This window comes from Euleptes europaea, chromosome 21 (genome assembly GCF_029931775.1).
Source record: "Euleptes europaea isolate rEulEur1 chromosome 21, rEulEur1.hap1, whole genome shotgun sequence".
Taxonomy (NCBI): domain Eukaryota; kingdom Metazoa; phylum Chordata; class Lepidosauria; order Squamata; family Sphaerodactylidae; genus Euleptes; species Euleptes europaea.
This window is the reverse complement of record NC_079332.1, coordinates 14,824,815-14,849,600: the sequence shown is the minus strand read 5'-3', so window position 1 is coordinate 14,849,600 and position 24,786 is coordinate 14,824,815. Positions and strand designations below refer to the sequence as shown.

At 47.1% G+C, this 24,786-nt stretch overlaps 1 protein-coding gene across 1 annotated transcript in view; it reads left to right on the top strand.

The window, feature by feature from the left end:
* The window catches only part of PEMT (phosphatidylethanolamine N-methyltransferase), a 66,142-nt gene that overhangs the window by 3,670 nt on the left and 37,686 nt on the right, over window positions 1-24,786 (top strand). The window contains exon 2 of the mRNA XM_056866423.1: window positions 1,669-1,776. Coding sequence (XP_056722401.1) covers window positions 1,669-1,776 — 108 coding nt within the window. The remainder of the gene's footprint in view (window positions 1-1,668; window positions 1,777-24,786) is intronic.

The window sequence follows — 24,786 nt, the reverse complement described above, 5'->3', positions numbered from 1 at the left end:
GCCCAATGTAAAACTGTAGCAATTGTGAGCAATATATAATACAGTAATAATAAGTATTAAACAGTGAACAGCCTAATAATCTTAGCATAAGCACAATATTGAAGTTGAACAATGTTATAAAATGAATTATGTAATATCATAGATATAAATACTTGCAATAGTAACTATTGTTATAGAATCATAGAGTTGGAAGGGACCACCAGGGTCATTTAGTCCAACCCCCTGCACAATGCAGGAAACTCACAACTACCTCCCCCCCCCCCACAAACACACACCCTATCTAAAGATATTTCCCAAATACAGAAAATTAAGTTTTCCTTCCTTTTTGGCACATTATACATCTTGCTTTGAACACATGAAAAATCTTGTCTTCAGACCAGTTCTTCATGTGCCCAAGCGGTGTGGGTAGGGTTGTCAACCTCCAGTTTGGGAAATGCCTGGAGATTTTGGGGGGAGGAGCCTGAGGAGGGCGGGGCTTGGCGATTGGACTGGGGGGGCGGAATCTGCCCCAAACTTAATTGGGGGTCTCGCTGCCCAGATTTCGTTCGGGTGGCGTTAGCTTTGTGCGTCTTCAAACCTCCGGACGACGACGCCTGGCTCATTTGCCTTCCTTCCCCTCCACCATCATTTTTTATTGGTTTTAAAGTCTCTTGGAGGAAAGAAAAGAGATTTTTTTTAAAAAAAGCCAAGCTTTCCCTGGTTATGTAGCCCCGAACTCTGGATGGGGGCAGGAAAAGCCATCCCTTGCTTGGTACTTACATGACAGCCAACCTCCCCTGGAGCGTGCAGTCCAATCTATCGCCCGTTGAGATCTAGGTTAGCTTCGGAGAGGACATAAGAGAACAGGTTATTATTGATGATGATGCTGCTCGATTTGTTTGTTTAGCAGGTCGAGAAACTCTTGGCAAACAGAGTCTTTTGAATTTTGTTTTTAAATTATTGCTTTTTTATAATAAAACAAAAACAAAATTATAATACAATACAAAACAATACATTAAAAATACAAAATCACACAAAGGGCACTATTACATCTATAACAAATGCATTCTATGCTATCCTTTATAAAATATATAGTGGCCAAACCTCCACCACCCACCATTGAGTCTTTTGTATTGAGAAGAGGGGGGAAACCGTCCCTCGGAGTGCCATTGGTAATAGGCCCAAAGATGAATGGGACAGGAGGGAAGGCGCGCAGCAGTCCGCGTGTCGGGCTCGGGTCTGAGAGACCCAGGTTCGAATCTCTGCCCTGCCGCGGATGCTTACTGGGGGACCGAGGGCCAGTCGCCGTCTCTCTGCTAACCTACCTCTCGGGGCTTTGGAGCTGGGAAAATAGTAGAGGAGGAAGGGATGCCATTTCAAGCCACGGGGGGAAAAGGGGGGATATAAATACCGGAATAATTGGGAACGGTTGCCAGCGATGCCTGTCATGTTAAGCTATCATGGTCAGTAGTTCTTCTCAACTGCCTCGAGGAGATCTGGTCTCTGAAAACTTGCGAGAACTGGCTTGTGTCCCTGTACACATTTTACTGTTTTTTATTGTGTCAGCCTCTGATTCTGTAATCCACCTTGCGTCTCGGCGAGAAAGGCGGACTACAAAAGCAGTAAATAACTATAGAGGGTTTGAATGGGTGCATTACTTGGGTGTCTAATTCCAGTTACCTCTTTCAGGTTGATCCCTCGGCCATGGCTTTCCTCCTCAGTTACGTAGACCTTACGGACTCAGTTTTTGGGGTGGCTGTCTTTTTCATTGCCTTCAACCCCCTCTTCTGGAATACGGTATGTGTGGCCTCCTTTTACTGTCCTGGGAATTTTGAAATATTATGTCCTTCTAAGTCCATTGAAGTGAGTTATGTCCTTCTAAGTCCATTGAAGTGAATGGTCTTAAAAGGGCGTAACTTTGCTTAGCTGTCCTAATGAGTTATGTCATTCTAAGTCCATTGAAGCAATTGTTGACTGGCAGCCACATGTTGGTTTCCTCTACTTGTTCTTGGAGGGTTTTCTTTTTCTCATAGAATCATAAGAGTTGGAAGGTTCCAGAGAGGCCATCTAGTCCACCCCCCTGTTCAATGCAGGATCGGCCTAGAGCATCCCTGGCAAGTGCTTGTCCAGCCACTGCTTGAAGACTGCCAGTGAGCAGGAGCTCGCCACTTCCCTAGGCAGCCGATTCCACTGTTGAACAACTCTTAATGTAAAATTTCCCCCTAATATCCAGCTGGTTCCTTTCCACCCATAGTTTAAACCCATTATTGGGGGTCCTCTCCCCTGCTGCCAACGGGAACAGCTCCCTGCCCTCCTCTAAGTGACAGCCCTTCAAATACTTAGAGAAAGCAATCGTGTCTCCCCTCCACCTCCTCTTCTCCAGACTAAACATTCCCTTGACAGTTTACTGTCCCTCAGCCTAGCCTACCTCTCAGGGTTGTTGTGAGGATGAAATGGCAGAGAGGAGGATGATATAAGCGGCTTTGGGTCCCCCACTGGGAAGAAAGGATAGAAAGGAAGTATGTTGTGGGGAGAGGAAGGGAAGGCAATTGTAAGCCCGTTTGAGACGCCTTAAAGGTAGAGAAAATCGCGGTATAAAAACATTGAGGGAACTGCAAAGAAAATGGGAAAAGTATTATGATTATATTGTCGAAGGCTTTCACGGTCAGAGTTCATTGGTTCTTGTAGGTTATCCGGGCTGTGTGACCGTGGTCTTGGTATTTTCTTTCCTGACGTTTCGCCAGCAGCTGTGGCCGGCATCTTCAGAGGAGTAACACTGAAGGACAGTGTCTCTCAGTGTCAAGGGTGTAGGAAGAGTAATATATAGTCAGAAAGGGGTTGGGTTTGAGCTGAGTCATTGTCCTGCAAAGTATTAAAGGTAATGTGCAAATCATTGTCCTGTAAGAATCAAGATAATGTGCTAATACCACACCCTCATTAGCACATTATCTTGATTCCTAGGGGAAACTTGCACAAGAAGAAATTTTGGAAGCTGTCCTACTCAGGGGGCCCTTGAAGTTTCTTGAACAAGATCTTTTTTAGTATATGCCACCACAGCAGCAAGATTGGTGTATGCAGCAAAATGGAAAATGTCCGAAGTACCGGACAAGATGGACTGGATAAATAAAATGATGGAACTAGCAGAAATGGCTAAATTGACAGCATTAATAAATCAAAAGGACGACAGGGGATTTGTGGGGGAATGGGAGGCATGGAGAATGCATTGTGGAAATGAATTTAACTTAGCAAATATCCAAGGATTTGAATTAATTTGAATCTACAGGTTTCTATAAACGGGTTATTATTAGTTTTTAAACGTTGAAGTATATGATATAATCCTAGGATAAAGAATGATTTAAATTAGAAAATATATGCAAAGGGAAGTACTAAGAGTATAAATGGATAGAGGAGGATGGTGGGGAAGTCAATATTTTTCTTTTTTCTTTTCTTTTTTTAGTAATGTTAATATCTTTTTAAATCAATATAACACCTATTGTTCTGATATTATTAAAAATAATAATAAAAAATTTATATACAAGAAGTTTCTTGAACAGAAGGGAGTCGGATGATGAAAGAGTCGGACTTCAAGTCGGTGGAAGGGTAACTAAGAGGAAACGGGGATTTCTCGGCTCTCGTAGAGCCGCCGCGGCGACAAACAGGCACATAACAAATATTGATTCCCAAGTGGGGTAAAGCCACCCACGATGCCGCGATAACGGATTCCCTGCAGCTGCCACCAGCGCAAAATAAGGCGTTGACAAGTCAGCCATCCGAACAAAAGTAGCCAGGAGCCATCGATTGGGGGGGCGGGAAACAAGGAAATGAGATAACACATCTTGGGTTGTGGTCAGCTGATTTCCCTGAACGGGGAATGTGTAACTTGGAGGGTGTGTTTTTTTGGGGGGGCTAGCAGGGTGGGTTTTGTTGAGCCCCAGTGCCCCGGAGGGCAGCGGCGCTGTCTCCAGGCCAAAAGGTATTTTGCCACCCCAAATGACCGCCCCCCCTATGGTTGTAAAGGAGCAGTCCTAAAATCCCCTGCCGTGCAGTAGAAGACGTTGGGCTGTGCCTCTTGGGTCAGAGGCACTGATAGGTGGTGGGATGGCTCCGTGATTGACACGTGTTTTGCCTACGGAAGGCCCTGGGTTCAATTCCAGACATCTCGGGGTATTGATCTATGCTAGAGATAAGGGTTACACTCATTTTGATGCTCGGAGGACATGTTCTCTGCATGCCCTGGGCCTGTTATCTAAGGGTAATCTTCCTTCCTATCTGGATTCTCTGGTTAGTCCAAAGTTACGTAGAGTCTTTATGCATACCAGATTTAATTGCCCTTTTTCAGTGGTTTTGCTGGGCCCTATGCCAAGGATCCCTTTTTAAGACCGGCTGCGTCCCTGCCCTCTTCAGTCCGCGGACTCCTTGGTACATATCCTTTCGCGCTGTCCTTACGTGTACCACATTAGGCTGAAATGGATTGTACCCTGTTTTAACAAGTGGTCCGCGTTTTCTCGAGCAACTTTGGAGCAAAAGGTTCAGTTCCTCTTGGAGGACTGTGACCCTCAGTGTACTTATTTTGTTGCTCGTTTTTCGGAGGTTGCAGAGAAGAGCTGAAGGGAGGGTTTTTTTCAGAGATGGGTCTTATTTAAGTTTTATGGTTTTATTGTTCAAGACCTCGGTCTAAGAACAGGAGGAAACTAAGAACATCTAGGGGTAATGGGTGCGCAAGTCTTCTATGGGTCTGCCTTAGCAAAGACTCATGGGCTGTGTCCCCCATTCGAAACTCACCTCCGCTTCAACCAAGCTAGAGGGCCGTTCTTTTCTCGTCCTTTCGCTGTCAGCAGTGGGGGGACGATCATCATATCGGTCTGCTTTTCACCAGGATTGCTGAGATCATACCCTTCTTTATAGACTTCAACCTTTTTCGGCTGCCCGCCTCTATTCATTTTGGGAAATGAGCTTGTGTTCATCACAAGCGCGCCAATGACTCCGCATAGCTTTTTCGGAGAGCTTTATGACTCTCCATCAAACAAAAGGTGAGCGTCATGCGTCGCTAGAATCGCTTCCCCCTTTTAAAACCCTATGGTTGAGTTTTTGATGGAGGCTCACAATGAACGCTGGCATTACGGATCACCCTTTCCCCCCAGTGAAGGTCTCAGCGGGCGAAATATAAATATGTTCGACGTTTCTTTGAACCAACGGAGGCGGTTACAGATGACCAACCGGCCCCGCTATCCGAGTGACAGCAGCCGCCTTCGTTCGATCCATCTCCATCAGACGAATAAAGATTTTTGAACGGCATTTCCCGGGGAGGGGAAGCTATTGAAGCCGGCCAGGGTGGGGGGGAGTTGGGGGGTGAACGTTTCACAAGGTAAAAAAGCCATTGATCGACGTTGTGTCATCTTTTTGAAGTGGCAATAGTCAAAGTAGGCTAACTCGCAACCGACACCCGGGGAAACGGTCAAAGAACGGTGAGGAGCTAAATTTAGGTTCCCGGTCTCTGGTCATGGCTCGGTTATGCACAACGGCGCGGCAGGAATTGGGTCGTGGGGTCTGAATCAGAGGGCAAATTATATGAGATCAAGCGTCCCTGTCTGCAAGTGAGCTCACATGAGTAGATCCGCTGGCTTGGGGAGGGGGATTGACAACTCTTTAATTTCCCCCTCCCGATTCGTCGCCCCGATGAGCCCCTGCGTTGATCAGCAAGCTGAAGCCCTCCCAGCCGATGAGTCTGTGTCAGTGTGGTGTAATGGAGAGAGTGGGTGGCCTGGGTTCGAATCGCTGCTTGTACCGTGGAAGTTCGCTGGGTGATCTTAGGCCCATCGTAGACGCTCAGCCTGGCCTACCTGATTGTGGTTGTGAGAAAGTGGAGGATGGTTTTCTAAGCCTCTTTGAGCCCCAACTGGGGAGAAAAAGTGGTATATAAATAAGCAAACACAAATTCAGGTGCATCTACTCACATGTAAGCACCCTAACCTCCTGCTTCATAGGGAACACACATGAACACATGAATTTGCCTTCTACTGAATCAGACCCTTGGCCCATCAAAGTCAGTATTGTCTACTCAGACCGGCAGCAGCTCTCCAGGGTCTCAGGCAGGGGTCTTTCCCATCACCTACTTGCCTCATCCCTTTAACTGGAGATGCCGGGGATTGAACCTGGGACCTTCTGCATGCCAAGCAGTTGCTCTACCACTGAGCCACAGCCCTTCCCATAACTGGAGTATTTGCTCATAAGCACACAGAAGGCCCATGTTTCTTCATCCATCGAATTGGGTTCTTCTGCAGTTGAAAGCAGGTGTTGGAAGACACACGCTGTACCGACAGGCCTCCTTCTTCCTCAGGCCAGTGTGCAAGCTAGGCCTAGACTATTTTACAGGGGCTCTGAGTTCGAATCCCCACTTTCCCCTGGAACCTCGCCAGGTGACCCTGGGCCGTTCACTGATCTCTCAGCCTAACTACCCCACAAAGCGGAGGTGGGGAAAACGATGCGATGAGCCTTTATGGGCCCTGGTTGTGGAGAAGAGCGGGCTATAAAGGAAAAAATAAAATAAGCATGGTGACCTATTGGTGTAAGGAGGCGGCTCTCCTTCAGCCAGAGTGAGGTGGTGCAACAGAAGCCAAAATCCCCCTCAAGTTCTTCAGTTCTCCAATTCCCCTCCCTGTTCTCTTGCTCGCCGGTCAACCGCCGTTCTTTTATTTCCTTGTGGCCTTGCAACGTCCCCCCGAGGTCGCTTGGGCAAAGCAGGGATTTGAACCCCGGTCTGTAAGGGTTGCCTGGGCAGGAGAGGGACCTCACCAGGGAAGGGACGCCAGAGAGCCCGCTCTCCAAAGCCCCCCTTTTCTCCAGGGGAGCAGATCCCTGTCACCTGGAGATCCGTTGTAATGCCCGGAGATCGCCAAACCTTCGCTGGAGGTTGGCTACCCTAGGGGTGCCGGGGTAGACCCCCGGCTCAGCAGGAATTGCCTCCTTGTAGCTCTTCCAATGTCCAGCAGGGGGCACCGAAGGCGCAATATATGCGCCTTGTCCGCCTTGTTTGCGGTGCGCGCATCGATAGGGGAAGAGGTGTGCGTTTGTGTGTGTTTGCCTCGGATGCCCCCTTGGCCACGTTTTTACCACCCAGGCCTTGAATTTCAGAGCGATAACAAAGATTTCCCGGCTCCCTCCCTTGGTTTCCTCTCTGTGTTGACTTTGGTTGGAATTAGCGGCTGGAAATGACATCAAGTGTGTGTGCGGGGTGTGTGTGTGTGTTATATTGTGTCTGGACTTGGATCGCCGATTGGGTACTTTAGATAACAGCTCGGTCTGTTTGGGCCCGGATTCCAGGAATCCATTATGAGCTGGATGCCCGGCGAATGTTTGCAAATGGCTTCGGCGCGGCAGCCAGCATTTCCCCCCAGACATGTGCTCGTAAAAATCCTGCCTTTGTGGTAATGAGCCATTACCCCAGGCCGTGGGTGCTTAGCAGAAGAGCAAAAGCTAGACTGGACTCCAGTAGCGCCTTGGAGACCAATCGAATTTTGGGGGTATATGCTTTCGAGAGTCAACGCTTCCTTTGACAGATACCACACAATCAAAGTTGCTGCTTGCAGAATCAGACCGGTTCTCTGGTGGCAGCTCTCCCCTATTTTCGGCAGGGGCCATTCCTAACAGGATTGGTTTGTCAATTAATTTTTTTGTTTTAGTTTTTACATTATTTAGGGTCCACCTTTCTCGCCAAGACTCGAAGCGGTTTGCGCTGCGGAAGCCGATGTACTCAACAGGATGCGATTCCTAATAAGCAACGGAATAGGACTAGGAATATGGAAATCTGAGATCCTTTCACGGGGGTGGCTCAGGGGAGGGGGAGATTAAATCCCAGGACGTCCGGTGAGCCCCATGGCGCAGTGTGGTAAGCTGCAGTACTGCAGTCCAAGCTCTGCTCACGACCTGAGTTCGATCCCGACGGAAGTCGGTTTCAGGTAGCCGGCTCAAGGTTGACTCAGCCTTCCATCCTTCCGAGGCCGGTGAAATGAGTACCCAGCTCGCTGGGGGTAAAGGGAAGATGACTGGGGAAGGCACTGGCAAACCACCCCGTAAACAAAGTCTGCCTAGTAAACGTCGGGATGTGATGTCACCCCATGGGTCAGGAATGACCCGGTGCTCGCATAGGGGACCTTTACCTTTTACCTTACCTCCGGTGAAGCAGGATCCTGGTATCAGGTCGACAAAACAAAGGAGAGCAGTTGCCAGTCAGTGGCGCCATACTGACCCCATATTTATATTCCATTCTGTTTTCCCAAAGCGGCTTACGACGTTGTTCTCCCCTGTTTTATTCTTGCAACAGCAACCCCGTGAGGTAGGTTAGGCTGAAAGTGTACGACTGTCCGAAGGGCACCTAGCAGTCTTCCAAGGCACAGTGGAGGGGGGTCCAGGTCTGGGTCTCCTGTTGTCTGGTCGTGTGACCCTAACCACTACACCACACTGTCTTCAGTGGCCTGATTCTGCAAAGGGCAGCTTCCCACCGCCTCATGGCCTGTTCCGTAAAGTTCTGAGTTAAGTAACTTGCTTGAGTTAAAGTGGCCAGATCTGTAGAAGAATCAGAGAGGATCTGGTGAATATTGAGCATCAAAACCAGGGTCAATGCCTTCCCATCTAGGATACTGTATGGAAGGTTCCATCAAATCCCAATCCAAGAACGTACTTGCCCCTGTAATTCAAATTCCTTGGATACAATCGAACATATTCTATGTGATTGCCCTCAATACGAAACACCTTGTAGAAAATGGTTAAAAAACTGGTTACATCCCAAGTTTTACCTGTCTAATAAAGTTAAATGTCAATTTCTAATGAATGATTCCGCTCCAGAGGTTACTGTGGATGTCGCCAATTTTTTAGTAGAAGTGTTAAATGTCCAAAAACTTACAACCTCTGATATCTGATGTTACCGGCTATGATTTTATCTTATCGGTTTTAAGATTTATGACCATTGTTCGTATCAATTGTAACAATTTATATGCCATTAAAGGTTTATGAATGAATGAATGAATGAGCATCAAAACCAGCAAAAGAGGAAGCAAAATTCATTCCGGCTTCAGCAAAAATAACCCCTCGGGTAATTGATCTTCAAGGTTATATTTCCCTTCTCCGGCTCAGCGTCATCCTTCCTCAAGTCTGATCCGAGGTTTATCCCCTGATCAAAAAGTCAGAACGGTGCCCTTTGTCTGTAAGTCCCCTTGGGAAGCTCCCCGTGCGGATTCTGCCGATGAGATGTGTTCCTTCCGAACATCATTTAATTGCTTCCTGAGTGTATGTGGCATATGCGCAGTGGAACATGACCGGGGGGGGGGGGTTGTGGCAGCCCCCCCCCCCCCAAGCCTGTGTTTTTGATCAGTGCATTGCTTTGCAAAAGGCTCCTTAGTTGCGGGTGGCTAATTGAAGACAGGCCAAACGGCTGAAAATAGAATCTCGAAAAGCACTTTTACAATAATAATTACGGGGTTTTTTTTATTATTATTATTGTCATCTCCAGCCATGGGCTAATGAAACCCACCGGGGCCTCGCGGTGTACAATTTATCAGCTCGTCAGCGCATAAATAAATCAGGGCTCATTTAAATGGCTCCCTCGTTGGCAGGCAGGCAGGGAACGAATGCTCGGCTTAAACGGACTCATTTAGCAGCAGTCAGTAAGGCCTCGGGGCTGGGTCTCACGACACAGGGGGGTTGACTTATTTATAAATGCCCGTCTGGAAATCATTAGCTGCAATGAAGCAAAGTGACAGAGGGATCTCTGACTCACGATCGCGGGGCAGGGCGGGAGGGGATCTGAACGCCGGTGAGCGTGGTTGTGATCCTGCGGGAGTGCAAAATGCCTATCGGATCAGGTACTGGGTGTGAATTCAGCTTCCCAAAAGGATTAAAAAAATAGAAACAGGAAGTTCCTATGTTTGAAAGGTTCTCAGAAGCACAAGGGGTGACTGGGAAAGATTTCCTGTGATCAGGGGCTGGGTCTTTGTGCCCCTCCTTCCCTAGGACTATCAAAATAGGCAAAACAAGCTGCTTGGATGTGCCCAAACTAACTCAGTTGTGTCCATTTGTATGACCGGACACCTGTTTTGCATGATGGGGCTGCTGCCCTCTTCCGCTATCTATTGCTGCTACTGTAAAAGGGGGGGGGGGAAACGGACGTGAGATTTTTTAATTGAAACTTACTACTTAGATGTTTCTGTGCGCCTTCCGTGTCTGTCCGTGAACCTAGCTAATCTTGCCATCATTTCTTGCAATCATTTGACAAATAGGTGCTGCTGTGTGCACTGGCGCAAAAAGCAGGCATCGCAACCTATCCGCTGTCAGTCCTCTAAAGAATGTGACTGTTCAGGCATAAAGTGGCATGAACTACAAGGAATTCCTTGTTTGACAATACTGGGCGTTTCTGTGTATCAGTTGGTGTATATAAATAGTAAAGTATGGCTAATGAAAGGCTTACAACATGGCTTTTTGCAGCCAAGGGTGCATGGAAAAATATGATTTTTAAATAAAAAGAGAAGAAACATCCCCAAAACAGGTCTGATGAGAAATGCTCTGGCAGGGACAGAATATTGAGAACTGGCAAGCGTCAGATAAAGGGATGGAAAGGGTTGAAGAAGGGGAAATCTGTCTGCTTGAGCCCCTGTTAAAGAATACTTGCAGTAATTTCCAAATTAATCCCTCTCCCTGCAACTGTTCACATTTCTGGTATCCTTCTGCAGGGCGTTTTGTGGGAACAAACCAGAAAAAGGCGGAAACATTTCCCTTCATCGCTTGCTTGTGGACTTTATTGAGATTTTTATGGGACGGGGTGTTTTCCAGGAAGGGAAATGACCGAGGGGAGCACTTACCTAGAATCCAAGCATAAACTGTGCCCAGATTTATGCCGGAGTGCTGAAACAGTCACGCATAATTCTCCGGTGTATCTTGATGACTTATGGCGAGACCTTGTGTGTGGGACTTCCTAATAAAAGGCTTGCAGCTACCAATGCAGAGACTTTATGGATTATTCCCTATGAGGAAAGGTTGCTGGGTATGATTAGCCCGGAGAGGAGACGACTAAGAGGTGATACGATAACCATCTTCAAGTACTTGAAGGGCTGTCGTATAGAGGAGGGTGCCGAGTTGTTTTCTGTTGCCCCAGAGGGTCGGACCAGACCCAACGGGTTGAAATTAAATCAAGAGTTTCCGTCTAGACATTAGGAAGAATTTTCTAACAATTACAGTGGTTCCTCAGTGGAACAGGCTTCCTCGGGAGGTGGTAAGCCTGGAGGTTTTTAAGAAGAGGTTAGATGGCCATCTGTCAGCAATGCTGATTCTATAACCTTAAGCAGATGATGAGAGGGAGGGCATCTTGGCCATCTTCTGGGCCTGGAGTGGGGGGTCACTGGGGGTGTGTGGGGGGTAGTTGTGAATTTCCTGCATTGTGCAGGGGGTTGGACTAGATGACCCTGGTGGTCCCTTCCAACTCTATGATCCTACATCATTTACTAGCAATGCTAAGTTCTATCATTTCCGTTTTGTAGCATGGGTTTTTGTTCATACCAGTGTCATTCGGCTCTTGGTTTGTAAAAGCTTTGCAGATTCCCTTGCTCTGGGCCGCCCTCCGGTCTGATCGGCGGAGGGCTTTTCTAAGTTTCTGCATGTCAGCTTCTTCAGTTTGTTCCTAAGCCGGCTTGGCTGTCGGGGAAGCGTGACCCTAGAAGACGGGCAAGTCATTTTGGGCCGCGTACTCATTGCGGGTGAGCAAGAGTAGCGGTCAATTTGCGTGAAGGGCTTTTTTTTAAAAAACCCAACACACAAGAAACCGTCTCTTATCATGGGTTTACCTTAAAACTCATGCATGAGCTTATTGTGCATGAATTACCCTAAAAAGCTATTAGACTGGATTGACATGATTACCTCCAGTTCGAGACGACCGAGGCGAAGCCAAAGGGGTTCGGGGAGCGATAAACACATCAAGGGTTTCATAAGGTCTAGGAGGTTGTTTTCTCTTTTCCGCCCATCCCTGGAGATTACGCCGTCCCTTGAAATCCATGCATGATAAGAATTTCATCTCTCTAATAGTGTTTACAAGGTTTGTCTTAAGGGCTCTTTCATTAACCAGTTTGGATCCGTCTTTTAAAAAAATAAGTCTTTTTTGTTCCTCCAACGGCAGATGTGCAGTTGAGACCGTTTCAGAATCAGGGCGGGTTTTCGGCAACGGAGATGGTTGGGACGTGTCCCAGGGCCTTGGCTTGGACCTGAACCCTGGTTGCATGGGCCTGGGGGGCAGGTGTACCTTGGTTTGTAAAAGGCTCTTCACACAGCGCATAGTTAAATTGTGGAACTCCCTGCCCCAGGATGTGGTGATGGATGCCAACTTGGAAGGCTTGAAGAGGGGAGTGGACACGTTCATGGAGGAGAGGGCTATCCACGGCTACTAGTCAAAGTGGCTACTAGTCATGATGCATACCTATTCTCTCCAGGATCAGAGGAGCATGCCTGTTACATTAGGTGCCATGGAACTATGCATTGTGTGAAGAAATACTTCCTTTTATCAGTTTTGAGTCTGTCACCCACCAGGTTCAACAGACTATTCGCACAGCGGCCAACCAGGTGCCTCTAGGAAGCCCACAAACAAGACGACTGGAGCAGCACCATCCTGCCTGTGTTCCAAAGCATCTGATATATTAGGCATACTCCTCTGATCCTGGAGAGAATAGGTATGAATTATAACTAGTAGCCATTTTGACTAGTAGCCATGAATAGCCCTCTCCTCCATGAACGTGTCCACTCCCCTCTTCAAGCCTTCCAAGTTGGCAGCCGTCACCACCTCCTGGGGCAGGGAGTTCTGCAATTGAACTCCGTGTTGTGTGAAGAAAGACTTCCTCTTATCAGTTTTGAATCTCTCACCCTCCAGCTTCTGCAGATGACCCCGCATTATAGTATTATGAGAGAGGGAGAAAAGCTTCTCTCTGTCCACTCTCTCCACGCCATGCATCATTTTATAGACCCCTATCGTGTCTCCACTTAACCGCCTTCTTTCCAAGCTAAACAGCCCTAAGCGTTTTAACCACTCCTCATAGGGCCATTGCTCTTACCCCCTGATAGTTTTGGTTGCTTTTTTTCTGCATGTTCTCAAGCTCTGCAATATCCTTTTTTCGGTGTGGTGACCAGAACTGTACACAGTATTTGCGCAAGGGCAGTACCCCATAAGGCAGAGGTGTCGGACTAATTTGTTACGAGGGCCGGACATGGCATCAGTGTCACTTGGTTGGGCCGGGCCATGCCTTGCCAGCCCAGATCGAGGATGGGATGGGGGGTGGCTGCCTTGGTTGGCTCGCGGGCCAGATAAGAGCTCTCAAGGGGCCGAATCCCACCTGCGGGCCGTATGTTTGACCCCTCTGTCTTAAGGACTAGAAACTTGCTTTTAAAAAATAAACCAGGGGAAGAGGAACGCCGCACTCGGCTTCGCAGCCCGGGTTTCTTCCGCTCGCTTTTGGGACCGCTCTTGAAACCGCTCCGGTTCACTTGGGGACGCTCGAAATCAACTTTGTCAGTACCTCTCGGACGCGTTCTCCCAACGCCCAGGGAACGCACCAGCGGTGCGCGCTTAGCTAATTGTTACCAGCTAGTTGAGAACCGCTTAATAGCGCCTAATGAAGTTTCCTAATTGGCTCTTCGGTGGTTGAAGATTGCCCGGTGTTCCCTCGTCGGTAGAGACACCTCGATCGTGCCGGTGCGGTCTGGCCGCACGTAGGCCGTATTTTAAAGAGGCTCATCAGTAATTCCGCGCGAACGTCGAGCGCCTCTAATTGCCGGCTTGTACAAATTAATTAGCGGCTTGTTCCCGCATCCCCCTCTCTCCTTTCCTTCCCTCCCCTCCCTCCTGTCCGCCGTTTTCGACTGGTATGGAAACCACGTTCCCACTTGTCTTCCAGTGGATAAGGGCTGCAGATGGTGACCCAACGGGGATGCCTTCTCCAAAGAGGATAAGGACCTCAGCTGTGAACACACGAACACATGAAGCGGCCTTCTACTGAATCAGACCCTTTGTTCATCAAAGTCAGTATTGTCTACTCAGACTGGCAGCAGCTCTCCAGGGGTCTTTCCCATCACCTACTTGTCTGGTCCCTTTAACTGGAGATGCCGGGGATTGAACCTGGGACCTTCTGCATGCCCAGCAGAGGCCCTGCCACTGAGCCACTGCCCCTCTCCATGGCTTCCAGGGTCTCAGACAGAGGTCTTTCACGTCACCTCCTTGCCTAGTCCCTTTAACTGGAGATGCTGGGGATTGAACCTGGAAACCTTCTGCATGCCAGGCAGATGCTCCATCACTGAGCCACGGCCCCAAACATGAAGCTGCCCTATACTGAATCAGACCCTTCGTTCATCAAAGTCAGTATTGTCTACTCAGACTGGCAGGGTCTCAGACTCTCCAGGGTCTCAGGCAGAGAAGGGTCTTTCCCATCACCTATTTGCCCAGTCCCTATCACTGGAGATGCCGGGGATTGAACCTGGGACCTTCTGCATACCAGGCAGCTGCTCTACCACTGAGCCACAATGGCTAACATTGGAACTCCTTGTGGAAAACAAGGTTGCCCTGGCTGCAAGTGATGTCCTCGATTTCCCCAGAACGGCATTGTTGGGTGTCAGAGCCCCTCGTGAAATGGTGACTTAGACCTAAGGTTGCCAACTCCAGGTTGGAAAATTCCTGGAGATTTGGGGATGGGAGCTGGGAAGGGGAGGCATTTGGGCAGGGAGGAAGGGTTGGTTTTGATACCCCGCTTTGAGACTCCTTTCGGTAGAGGAAAGTGGGGTATAAAAACCAGCTCTTCCTCTTCTGGCCCAAGGTCACCCAGCAGGCTTTGTGTGGAGGAGGGAGGAATCGAACCCGGTTCCTGAGATTAGAGTCCGCCACTCTTAACCACCGCGCCACACTGGCTCTCACGCTGGAAGGCTGTTCTTATGTGCTTATCAGGGGAAGGCCTCAGCCTCTATGCCCTGTTTGTGGGAGACGGGATGCTGGACTAGATGAACACATGAAGCTGCCTTATCCTGAATCAGACCCTTGGTCCATCAAAGTCAGTATTGTCTACTCAGACCGGCAGCAGCTCTCCAGGGTCTCAGGTAGAGAGGTCTTTCCCATCACCTACTTGCCTCGTCCCTTTAACTGGAGATGCTGGGGATTGAACCTGGGACCTTCTGCATGCCAAGCAGATTCTCTGCCACTAGCCACGGCCCCTCCCCTGATGGACCATGGGTCTGATCCAGCAGGGCTCTTCTTGCATTCTTGTATTTATCTGCAATAGCCAATGTCTTGGATGGCCAATGGTAATCAGAAAGATCTTGGGTGCGGGAGCATGGCTATTATATTAGGTGCTGTGGAAAACAGGCAGGATAACACTGCTGCCATCCTCTTGCTTGTGGGCTTCCTAGACTTGATGGGCCTTGGTCTGATCCAGCAGGGCATTTCTTATGTTCTTATGAGGGGGAAATGAACAAAAAGGGGGATGATGCTTTGGGGAGGGAGGCAGGGTTTAAGTAAAGGAGGTTAATAAAGAAATGCCCTGCGTGGTTAGGTTAGCCCCAACATGATATTTTAGCACATCGCTGCCTCTCATCCAGGCCCGAGTTTTATTTATCCCCGGTGCCTCTTGACTGGGGTGGGGGATCCCCTTTTCATTAACCGGGGAATCCTTAGCAGCAGCTGAAGAGATTGATGGTCTTTTTTCCGGGAATGTCAGGACGTTTGGTACTGTTTGTTCACATTCCCGTGCGTTTTGGTGCCGAAGCGTTTGGCAACTCGGGATGATTCACTCTTGACTCGGGAGCCTGTAAAAATATTTTGGGGTTTTCTCCTTCAACTTTTCCTCATATGATTTGCGTTCCATGACACCTAATATCATAGGCATGCTCCTGTGATCCTGGAGAGGATAGGTATGCATCATGGCTAGTATCGATTTTGACTAGTAGCCATGGATAGCCCTCTACTCCATGAACATGTCCAATCCCCTCTTAAAGCCTTCCAAGTTGTCAGCCATCACCACATCTTGGGAAAGGGAGAAAAGCTCTGCTGGATCAGACCAAGGTCCATCAAGCCCAGCAGTCTGTTCACACAGTGGCCAACCAGGTGCCTCTAGGAGGCCCACAAACAAGACAACTGCAGCAGCACCATCCTGCCTGTTTTCCAAAACACGTAATATAATAGGCATGCTACTCTGATCCTAGAGAGAAGAAGTATGAATCATGACTAGTATCCATTTTTACTAGTAGGATAGGTAGGCATCATGACTAGTGTTCATTTGGACTAGTACCATGGATAGCTCCATAAGATGTAAGAAAGGCCATGCTGGATCAGACCAAAGTAAGACTAATCTTACTTCCTTTTTTGAGAAAATTACTACCTTGCTGGATCAGGGGAATGCTGTAGAAATAGTTTATCTAGATTTCAGAAAGGCTTTTGATAAGGTTCCACATAGTATTCTAGTTGACAAATTGGGAAAATGTGGGTTAGATCCTATTATTGTTAGATGGATCTGCAACTGGTTGACAGATTGTACCCAAAGAGTGCTAGTTAATGGTTCCTTGTCCACTTGGAGAGAAGTGACTAGTGGAATTCCTCAGGGATCTGTGCTGGGCCCTGTGTTGTTCAACATCTTTATAAATGATTTGGATGAAGGAACAGAGGGGATGCTTATTAAATTTGCAGATGATACTAAATTGGGAGGGGTAGCAAATACGGTAGAAGACAGAGCCAAGATTCAGGATGATCTTGACAGGCTGGAGAATTGGGCTAGAACTAGTAAAATGCACTTCAACAAAGACAAATGTAAAGTTCTGCATTTAGGTAGGAAAAATCAAATGCATAATTATAGGATGGGGGAGACTTGTTTGAGCAGTCGTGTGTGTGAAAAGGATCTTGGGGTCTTAGTAGACCAAACACTGAACATGAGTGTGATGCTGTAACTAAAAAGGCAATTGCAGTCTTGGGCTGCATCAACAGAAGGATAGTGTCCAGATCACACGAAGTGATGGTATCGCTTTACTCTGCTCTGGTTAGACCTCAACTAGAGTACTGTGTTCAGTTTTGGGCACCACAATTTAAGAAAGATGTAGACAGGCTAGAAAGTGTCCAGAGAAGGGCAACAAAGATGGTGAGGGGTCTGGAGACCAAGTCCTATGAGGAAAGGTTGAAGGAGCTGGGTATGTTTATCCTGAAGAGGAGAAGACTGAGAGGGGATATGATAACCATGTTCAAGTACTTGAAGGGCTGTCATATAGAGGAGGGTGCCGCGTTGTTTTCTGTTGCTCAAGAAGGTCGGACCAGAACCAACGGGTTGAAATTAAATCCAAAGAGTTTCCGTCTAGACATTAGGAAGAATAACAGCCTTATTTCACCATTGTTTGACAACAAGTTATTTCCTATGGGATCAAGAATTTTATGAACAGATTGATGGAGTAACTATGGGAAGTCCACTCAGTCCAGTAATAGCAAACTTTTACATGGAATATTTTGAAAAGACAGCATTAGAATCAGCACCTTACAAACCTACAGTCTGGTTCAGGTTCGTAGATGATACATTTACCATTTGGAGCCATGGTGAAGAAAAATTAATGGACTTTCTAAACCATCTTAATAATATCCATCCAAACATTCAGTTTACCATGGAAAAGGAAATTGAGGGTAAACTCCCATTTCTTGATACCCTTGTCATCCGTAAATCAAACCTTCAGTTAGGTCACAAGGTCTACCGGAAACCAACTCACACAGATCGCTACTTACACAAAAACTCCAACCACCACCCCCGACAGAAAAGAGGAATAATCAAAACATTAATGGACCGTGCAAGACGGATCTGTGAACCACAGTTTCTCAAGGAAGAAACTAACCATCTAAATCACGCACTGCTAGCAAACGGCTACTCCAAGAATGAAATCAGAAGGGCCATTGAACCAAACAAAAATCAGAAAACTCAAGAAAAACAGTCTCCCATAGGAAAGGTATTCTTGCCATTTATTAAAGGAGTCACTGATAGGATGGAGAAACTTTTGAAAAAACATAACCTACAAACAGTGTTTAAACCCACCAAGAAAATACAACAAATGCTACGATCAGCAAAAGACAAAAGAGACCCCCTCACCTCTGCAGGAGTATATCGTATACCTTGCAGCTGTGGAGAAGTTTACATCGGGACCACAAAACGCAGCATACAAACAAGGATAAAAGAACATGAAAGATACTGCAGACTTGGCCAACCTGAGAAATCAGCAGTGGCTGAACATGGACTGACACAAACAGGACACAGGGTCTTATTCCAAGACACTGAAAGACTGGACAGTTCTACCAACTATTTTGTCAGATTGCACAGAGAAGCCATTGAAATTCACAAACATCAGCACAACTTTAACAGAAAAGAGGAGAGTTTAAGAATGAATAAGGCTTGGCTTCCTGCCCTGAAAAACCTCCAGACAAAGACAACATTCAACAATAGCCATACAGATTAGTTTTGGATTACACACATTAACAGATCACTTCAGGATACAATGGTTCCATATTAACATACCATACCCTCATTAGCACATTATCTTGATACTTACAGGACAATACTTTTGCAGGACAATACTCAGCTCAAACCCAACCCCTTTCTGACTATATATTACTCTTTCTACACCCTTGACACTGAGAGACACTGTCCTTCAGTGTTACTACTCTGAAGATGCCTGCCACAGTTGCTGGCGAAACGTCAGGAAAGAAAATTCCAAGACCACGGTTACACAGCCCGGATAACCTACAAGAACCAATTAGGAAGAATTTTCTAACAGTTAGAGCGGTTCCTCAGTGGAACAAGCTTCCTCGGGAGGTGGTGAGCTCTCCTTCCCTGGAGGTTTTTAAGAGGAGTTTAGATGGCCATCTGTCAGCAATGCTGATTCTGTGACCTTAGGCAGATGAGGAGAGGGAGGGCATCTTGGCCATCTTCTGGTCACTAGGGGTGTGGTGGGGGGAGGTAGTTGTGAATTTCCTGCATTGTGCAGGGGGTTGAACTTGATGACCCTGGTGGTCCCTTCCAACTCTATGATCCTATGAGAATAGGCATGCATCATGACTAGTAGCCATTTTGACTAGTAGCCTTGAATACTCCTCTCCTCCACGAACATGTCCACTCTCAAAGCCTTCCAAGTTGGCTGCCGTCACCACATCCTGGGGCAGGGAGGTCCACAATTTTACATTATGTGAAGAAATACTTCCTTTTATCTGTTTTGAATCTCTCATCCCCCCAGACTTGTTATTTGGACTACTATTGCGCAGGGTGCTATCTGCTGAAACATGACTCATTCATCAGGGGAAGTCTCCTTACGCTGGAGGAAAACACCACCATGAGCGGGACAGGGTTAGGAGATCCTAACCGGAATCGGCCGCCCCTTGGAGACTGTACATACCCCCTCCCCGTGAACCATCACCCTGCTGCTGAATATGGGTAAAGAGTAGGACAGCAGGGGGGCATATGAGGATCCAGACGGGTGGCCTAGCGCGGAGGGAAATGTCACACCCGCCTCAAGCCTCAAAACCTTTGAATTTGCCGTTGCGCCGTCCGCTTGTGCGGCAAACGGAAGAGGTTAAAAATGGAACAGCGGAAAATAGAACGGGCGCTGGGGTTTCAGAGCCCAAGGCGCTCTCGATTAAAATGCAACACGCTGGAAAAAGTCAAGCCTGCCGGGCTGATGGAAAACAGTATATCCGTGTCCCTGGAACAAACACTGAATATGAATGCCAGGCAAGAATATACGGGCAAAAGTCATAACCAGCGCTGCCGACCGATGAAACTGGAGAAGGGGGGTAGCTTTTTAAAGTCGACCTTACCAACTCCTGTAACCAGGCTGCTTAAAATTAATATTTAAAGAGATTGCGGCGGGCTGGGGGAGGAAATTAGCTTCTCAAAACTGTTTTCCTTCTTCGGTTTCAGCAGCGACCACTTTCGGTATTAGATTGCCTGCTGCAGCTTTGCGGGAGGCTCACTCATGCAAATAGGAAGGAGCTGCTCTCTCCAGAGTCGAGCCGATGGGCCATTGGACCCAGGGCTGCCTACCCTGCTTGGCGATGGCTGTCCAGGCATGGGTCGTTCCTTCCAACTTATCTGCTCGTGTCCGTCACTTGCATGAGACAAGGTCTTCTCAGGAGGAAGATCCATCCTGCCTCAGGCCCTAGCTCAAACGCCCTTAGATCTCCACCCAGGAGGAAGACGCATCTAGGGAACCAGCAGGATTGGGGGAAGGGAGAGGGGCTGTGGCTCAGTGGTAGAGCATCTTCTCGGCACGCAGAAGGTCCCAGGTTCAATCCCCGGCATCTCCAGTTAAAGGGACTAGGCAAGCAGGTGAAGTGAAAGAAAAAGAAGAGTTGGTTTTTACATGCTTAAGTTTGACCGGGGAGGGCTAGACCAAGAGAGCCAGTGTGGTGACGTGGTTAAGAGTGGTGGTTTGGAGCGGTAGACACTTAATCGGGAGAACCGGGCTTGATTCCCCACTCCTCCACATGAGCGGCGGAGGCTAATCTGGTGAACTGGATTGGTTTCCCCTCTGCTACACATGAAGCCAGCTGGATGACCTTGGGCTAGGCACAGTTCTCTCAGCCCCACCTGCCTCACAGGGTGTCGGTTGTGGGGAGGGGAAGGGAAGGTGTTTGTAAGCTGGTTTGATTCATCCTTAAGTGGTAGAGAAAGTTGGCATATAAAAACCAACTCTTCTCCTCCTCCTCCTCCTTCTCCTGCTCCTCCTCCTCCTGCCTTTGAGATCCCATTCAGGGGTTTGAAGCCTTACTCTCTAACACTGGGAGGGGGGAAAATGGTCAGGAATATTCCCACACATTATATCCTTTTGCAGAATGTGCAAAACAGAATTGTTCAGGGGGCTGTTTGTGCAAAAGGAGGCGAAACGTGGCAGTGCGAAATTGGTGCAAGGGGGTGCGTTTTATATTAAGGATAGGGTTGCGTTTTTAATGAACCTGCGACAATCGTGACGCTGTCCCCCGCCCATTAGCAGCATTGTTCAGAGCACATTATACTGTTTTTATTTCACACGTCTCTGACGAGGTGAGACGATTTTATTTATTGTTTATTGCCCTCATCGGTGTGATCCAGTTTTATTCTGGTATAGTCTGATAGTATGTCTTTTTTCACGATGCCGTCATGCGCCTGGAGTCTCGAAAAGGAAGGCGGGCGAGAAATGTTCAGTAAAAAAATTCTCCTCCAACCTTTAATTTCATGCGTTTGCATTTTTTTGCATGTATGTATTCCTACTTTATTCATTTAAAACATTTATTAGGCACCTTTCCACCTTGCAGAATTTAAGGTGGCTTACGTTAACAAATAAAATGATTATTTCAAACGCACAAAAGGCCACGATTTGAAATCACCAATTAGGGCTGCCAATAAATAAAAAACCGGATTAGTCCAACGCAGACCTAAATAAAATACGTCCCCCTTTTAGAACATCGATTTCCCCTCTTCCATTTTCTCACTATAACCCTGGGAGGTAGGCCAGGCCGAGAGTCTGTGATGGGCCCAAGGTCACCCAGCATGCTTCCGTGGTAGAAGAGGGGATTCGAACCCGGGTTGCGGAGGACCCTAAGTCCACAATACTCTCTGCTATGCCCTAGTGACTGGGGCTCAGTGGTTGAGTATCAGCTTGATATGCAGACGGTCCCAGGCTCAGTCCCCGGCATCTCCAGTTAAAGGAACCAGGCAAGTAGGTGATGGGAAAGACCCAAAATGGAAAGGGGCAGATACACCTGAGAAAAAGGACTGGATTATGAAAATGTTTGAACTGGTGGAAATGGCAAAACTCACAGCTACTTTAAACCAAAAAGACAATGTACGATTTATGGGGGAATGGGAGGCTTGGATGAAATACTGTGAATATGAATTAGGACTGGGGAAAATGGAAGAGTACCTTTTAATCTGATCTAGATGACACTATTAATATAAAGAACTGCAATTAATTATATCAACAGATTACTGTAATTGAAATTTAATTGAGATATAAGAATAATTAAGATCAGGTCATATCACGATGGGATAGAATATTTTATTAAGAGGCGGACGGAGGTGATGGGGAAGTCAAAAAAATTTTCCTTTATTTTTTGTTTTATTAAGTACTTAAATAACCATAACAACATTACTTATGATTTAGTTTTTCATATTACTTTCATTGTTGTATGTTAACATGGAAAATTTATATTATAAAAACCAATAAAAATTTTCAAAAAAAAAAAAAAAAAAGGAAAGACCCCAACCTGAGACCCTGGAGAGCCGCTGCCGGTCTGAGCAGACAATACTGACTTGGATGGACCCAGGGTCTGATTCAGTAGAAGGCAGCTTCATGTGTTCAGGTGCGTTCATGTGTGTTCACATCCGTTCCCCTCTCTCACGCGTGGCTAAAGATGCTGTTTTGCCATCGGCAGCTTCTGTCGACTCACACGCCCCGGGACGGCTTCTCCCTTCTTTTGGTTAGAGATATACCAGAAATAAGCATAGCGGTCTTATCATTCCCGATGTGTCATAGGAGCGGCAGAGCGGGGAATGGCCGGCCCCGCTCCAACACCCGGGATCCTGTCCGCAATCTGCATGCTTGCAGATTCATCCATGCTTGCAGATTCATCCATGCTTGCAAAGTCATCCATGCTTGCAAAGTCATCCATGCTCTTTGCTTGCAAAGTCTGCCTGTGGGCGGAAAGAGACTCAAACGGCCTGCCGGGCGCGGAGGTCCCCTATCCTTCTCCGGAAATTGCATTCAGCAGTTTTGGCAGGCGCCGCCCGCATAACCCCGAGGACCGTTTTAGCAGCATTGTGTGTTCTGAGCCCCCGCATGCTTTGGTCGACCTGCTTTTATTGGCTCGGCTTCTTTTTATTTTCTTATTGGGGTTGTGCGGAGGAATGCAGGTTTCCCAACTAAAGCAATAATTTCAAGCATCGTCTTTGGATCATGAGGACTGGAAACTTGAAGCTTGGCTCAGTTCTGCAAACCAGGGCTTCTTCAACTTTCTCCACTCGCGACCCCTTTTTGCCCGAGAAATTTTTTACTCGACCCCGAGCCTATTGGTATATAAAACAGGTATACCAACCAAACATTTACCGATGATAAATCATAAATAAATTTATTTTAAAGCAATTCCTTGGTATACATAAAATTTTACCATTTACCGTTGCCAAATTTTTCGCAACCCCCACATTCAGTATATGTTTAAGAAGCTTTGCTCTAAATCACCTTCTGCCCTCGTCCAGTACTTTTTCTGCGGGTGGACAGATTGACGGCAGGGACCTTGCCTAAGGTCGTAACAGCAGTTATATGACCCTTGGAAAATGTAAATTTTCGAACAGATAAAGATGGATACCCTGCTCTGTTGTAGTTCCCCCCCGCACTTAATTTGAGGGATGGGGAAGAGTTTCCGAAGAGCGGAAGAAGTAGTCTTAGAGATGGCTTTCCTAAACTGAAGGGTTATTTATTTGCTTCCATTTTTTAGCAATTATAATTCTTGCTGCAGCAAAGCTGTATTGACATATGACTCTATCACCATTATCTAAATATTTTGTTGGAATACCCGATAAACAAAAAGCGGGATCTTTTTTTATTTTTACTTTAATCAAATTATTAGTTTCATTCAAAACTAATCGCCAAATCCTCCTAATTTTTTTGCAGTACCACCAAACATGCATGAATGTACCTATGTCTGTACCACATTTCCAACAGAGAATCTTATCATCTTTTTTCATTTTACTTAGTAATACTGGGGTTATGTACCATCTATAAAACATTTTATATAAATTTTCTCTTATTTCATTCGTGATAGTAAATTTATACTCCTTTTCCCACAAATTTCCCCATATTTCCAAATCTATATTGTAACCTAGATCCTTCATCCATTTCACCATCACAGGTTTAATCCTTTCCTGTTCTAAATTCATTTCTATCAATGCTTCATAAATCCTTCCTATCAATCCTTTATTACCCTTAGATAATACAATCTCAAATTTAGATTTGGTTGGGTTAAAACCCAACCTATTATCTTTACTAAATGCATCCCTTAGTTTATAGTACATAAACCAATCTTAATTTGAGGGATGGGGGAAGAGTTTCCGAAGAGCGGAAGAAGCAGTCTTGGAGATGGCTTTCCTAAACCGAAGCGACACGCCCCATCCGTCTCTTGAGTGATGCCTGATGGCGAAAACGATTTCCTACAGAAGGCGCGGGCCGCCGGCTCTTTGCCAGCTCGACTTGCGTCTGGCTCCGTTTCCCTTTTGACTCAGCGGCCTGTCTCAGCTCCAATTTGGTGCTGACTTAGACGGACGTGGCCACTCGCCCCGTCCTGGTGTCTTCGCCCACCTTTCCCGGCGCTCCCGTTATAGCCGCCGCGTGACGCACATTTCCATTTTAAAAAAAATTGAATTGGAAGCTGCAAACTATTTGTACCAGTGAGAAGGGGATCGGTCATAAGCGCTGGGTCGTGAACGGTTGGGGGAATAAGGAAACTGTTGTCGGGTAAATGAATGGCGTCTCTGTCTTGCGATGCATGCCGCCAGTTGGACCAACTGCTTAAGAACATAAGAAAAGCCCTGCTGGATCAGACCGAGGCCCATCAAGTCCATCAGTCTGTTCACACAGTGGCCAACCAGCTGCCTCTAGGAAGCCCATAAACCAGATAACTCCAGCAGCATTGTCTTCACAGAATGCACAGTTAAACTGTGGAACTCCCTGCCCCAGGATGTGGTCATGGCTGCCAACGTGGAAGTCTTGAAGAGGGGAGTGGACATGTTCATGGAGGAGAGGGGTATT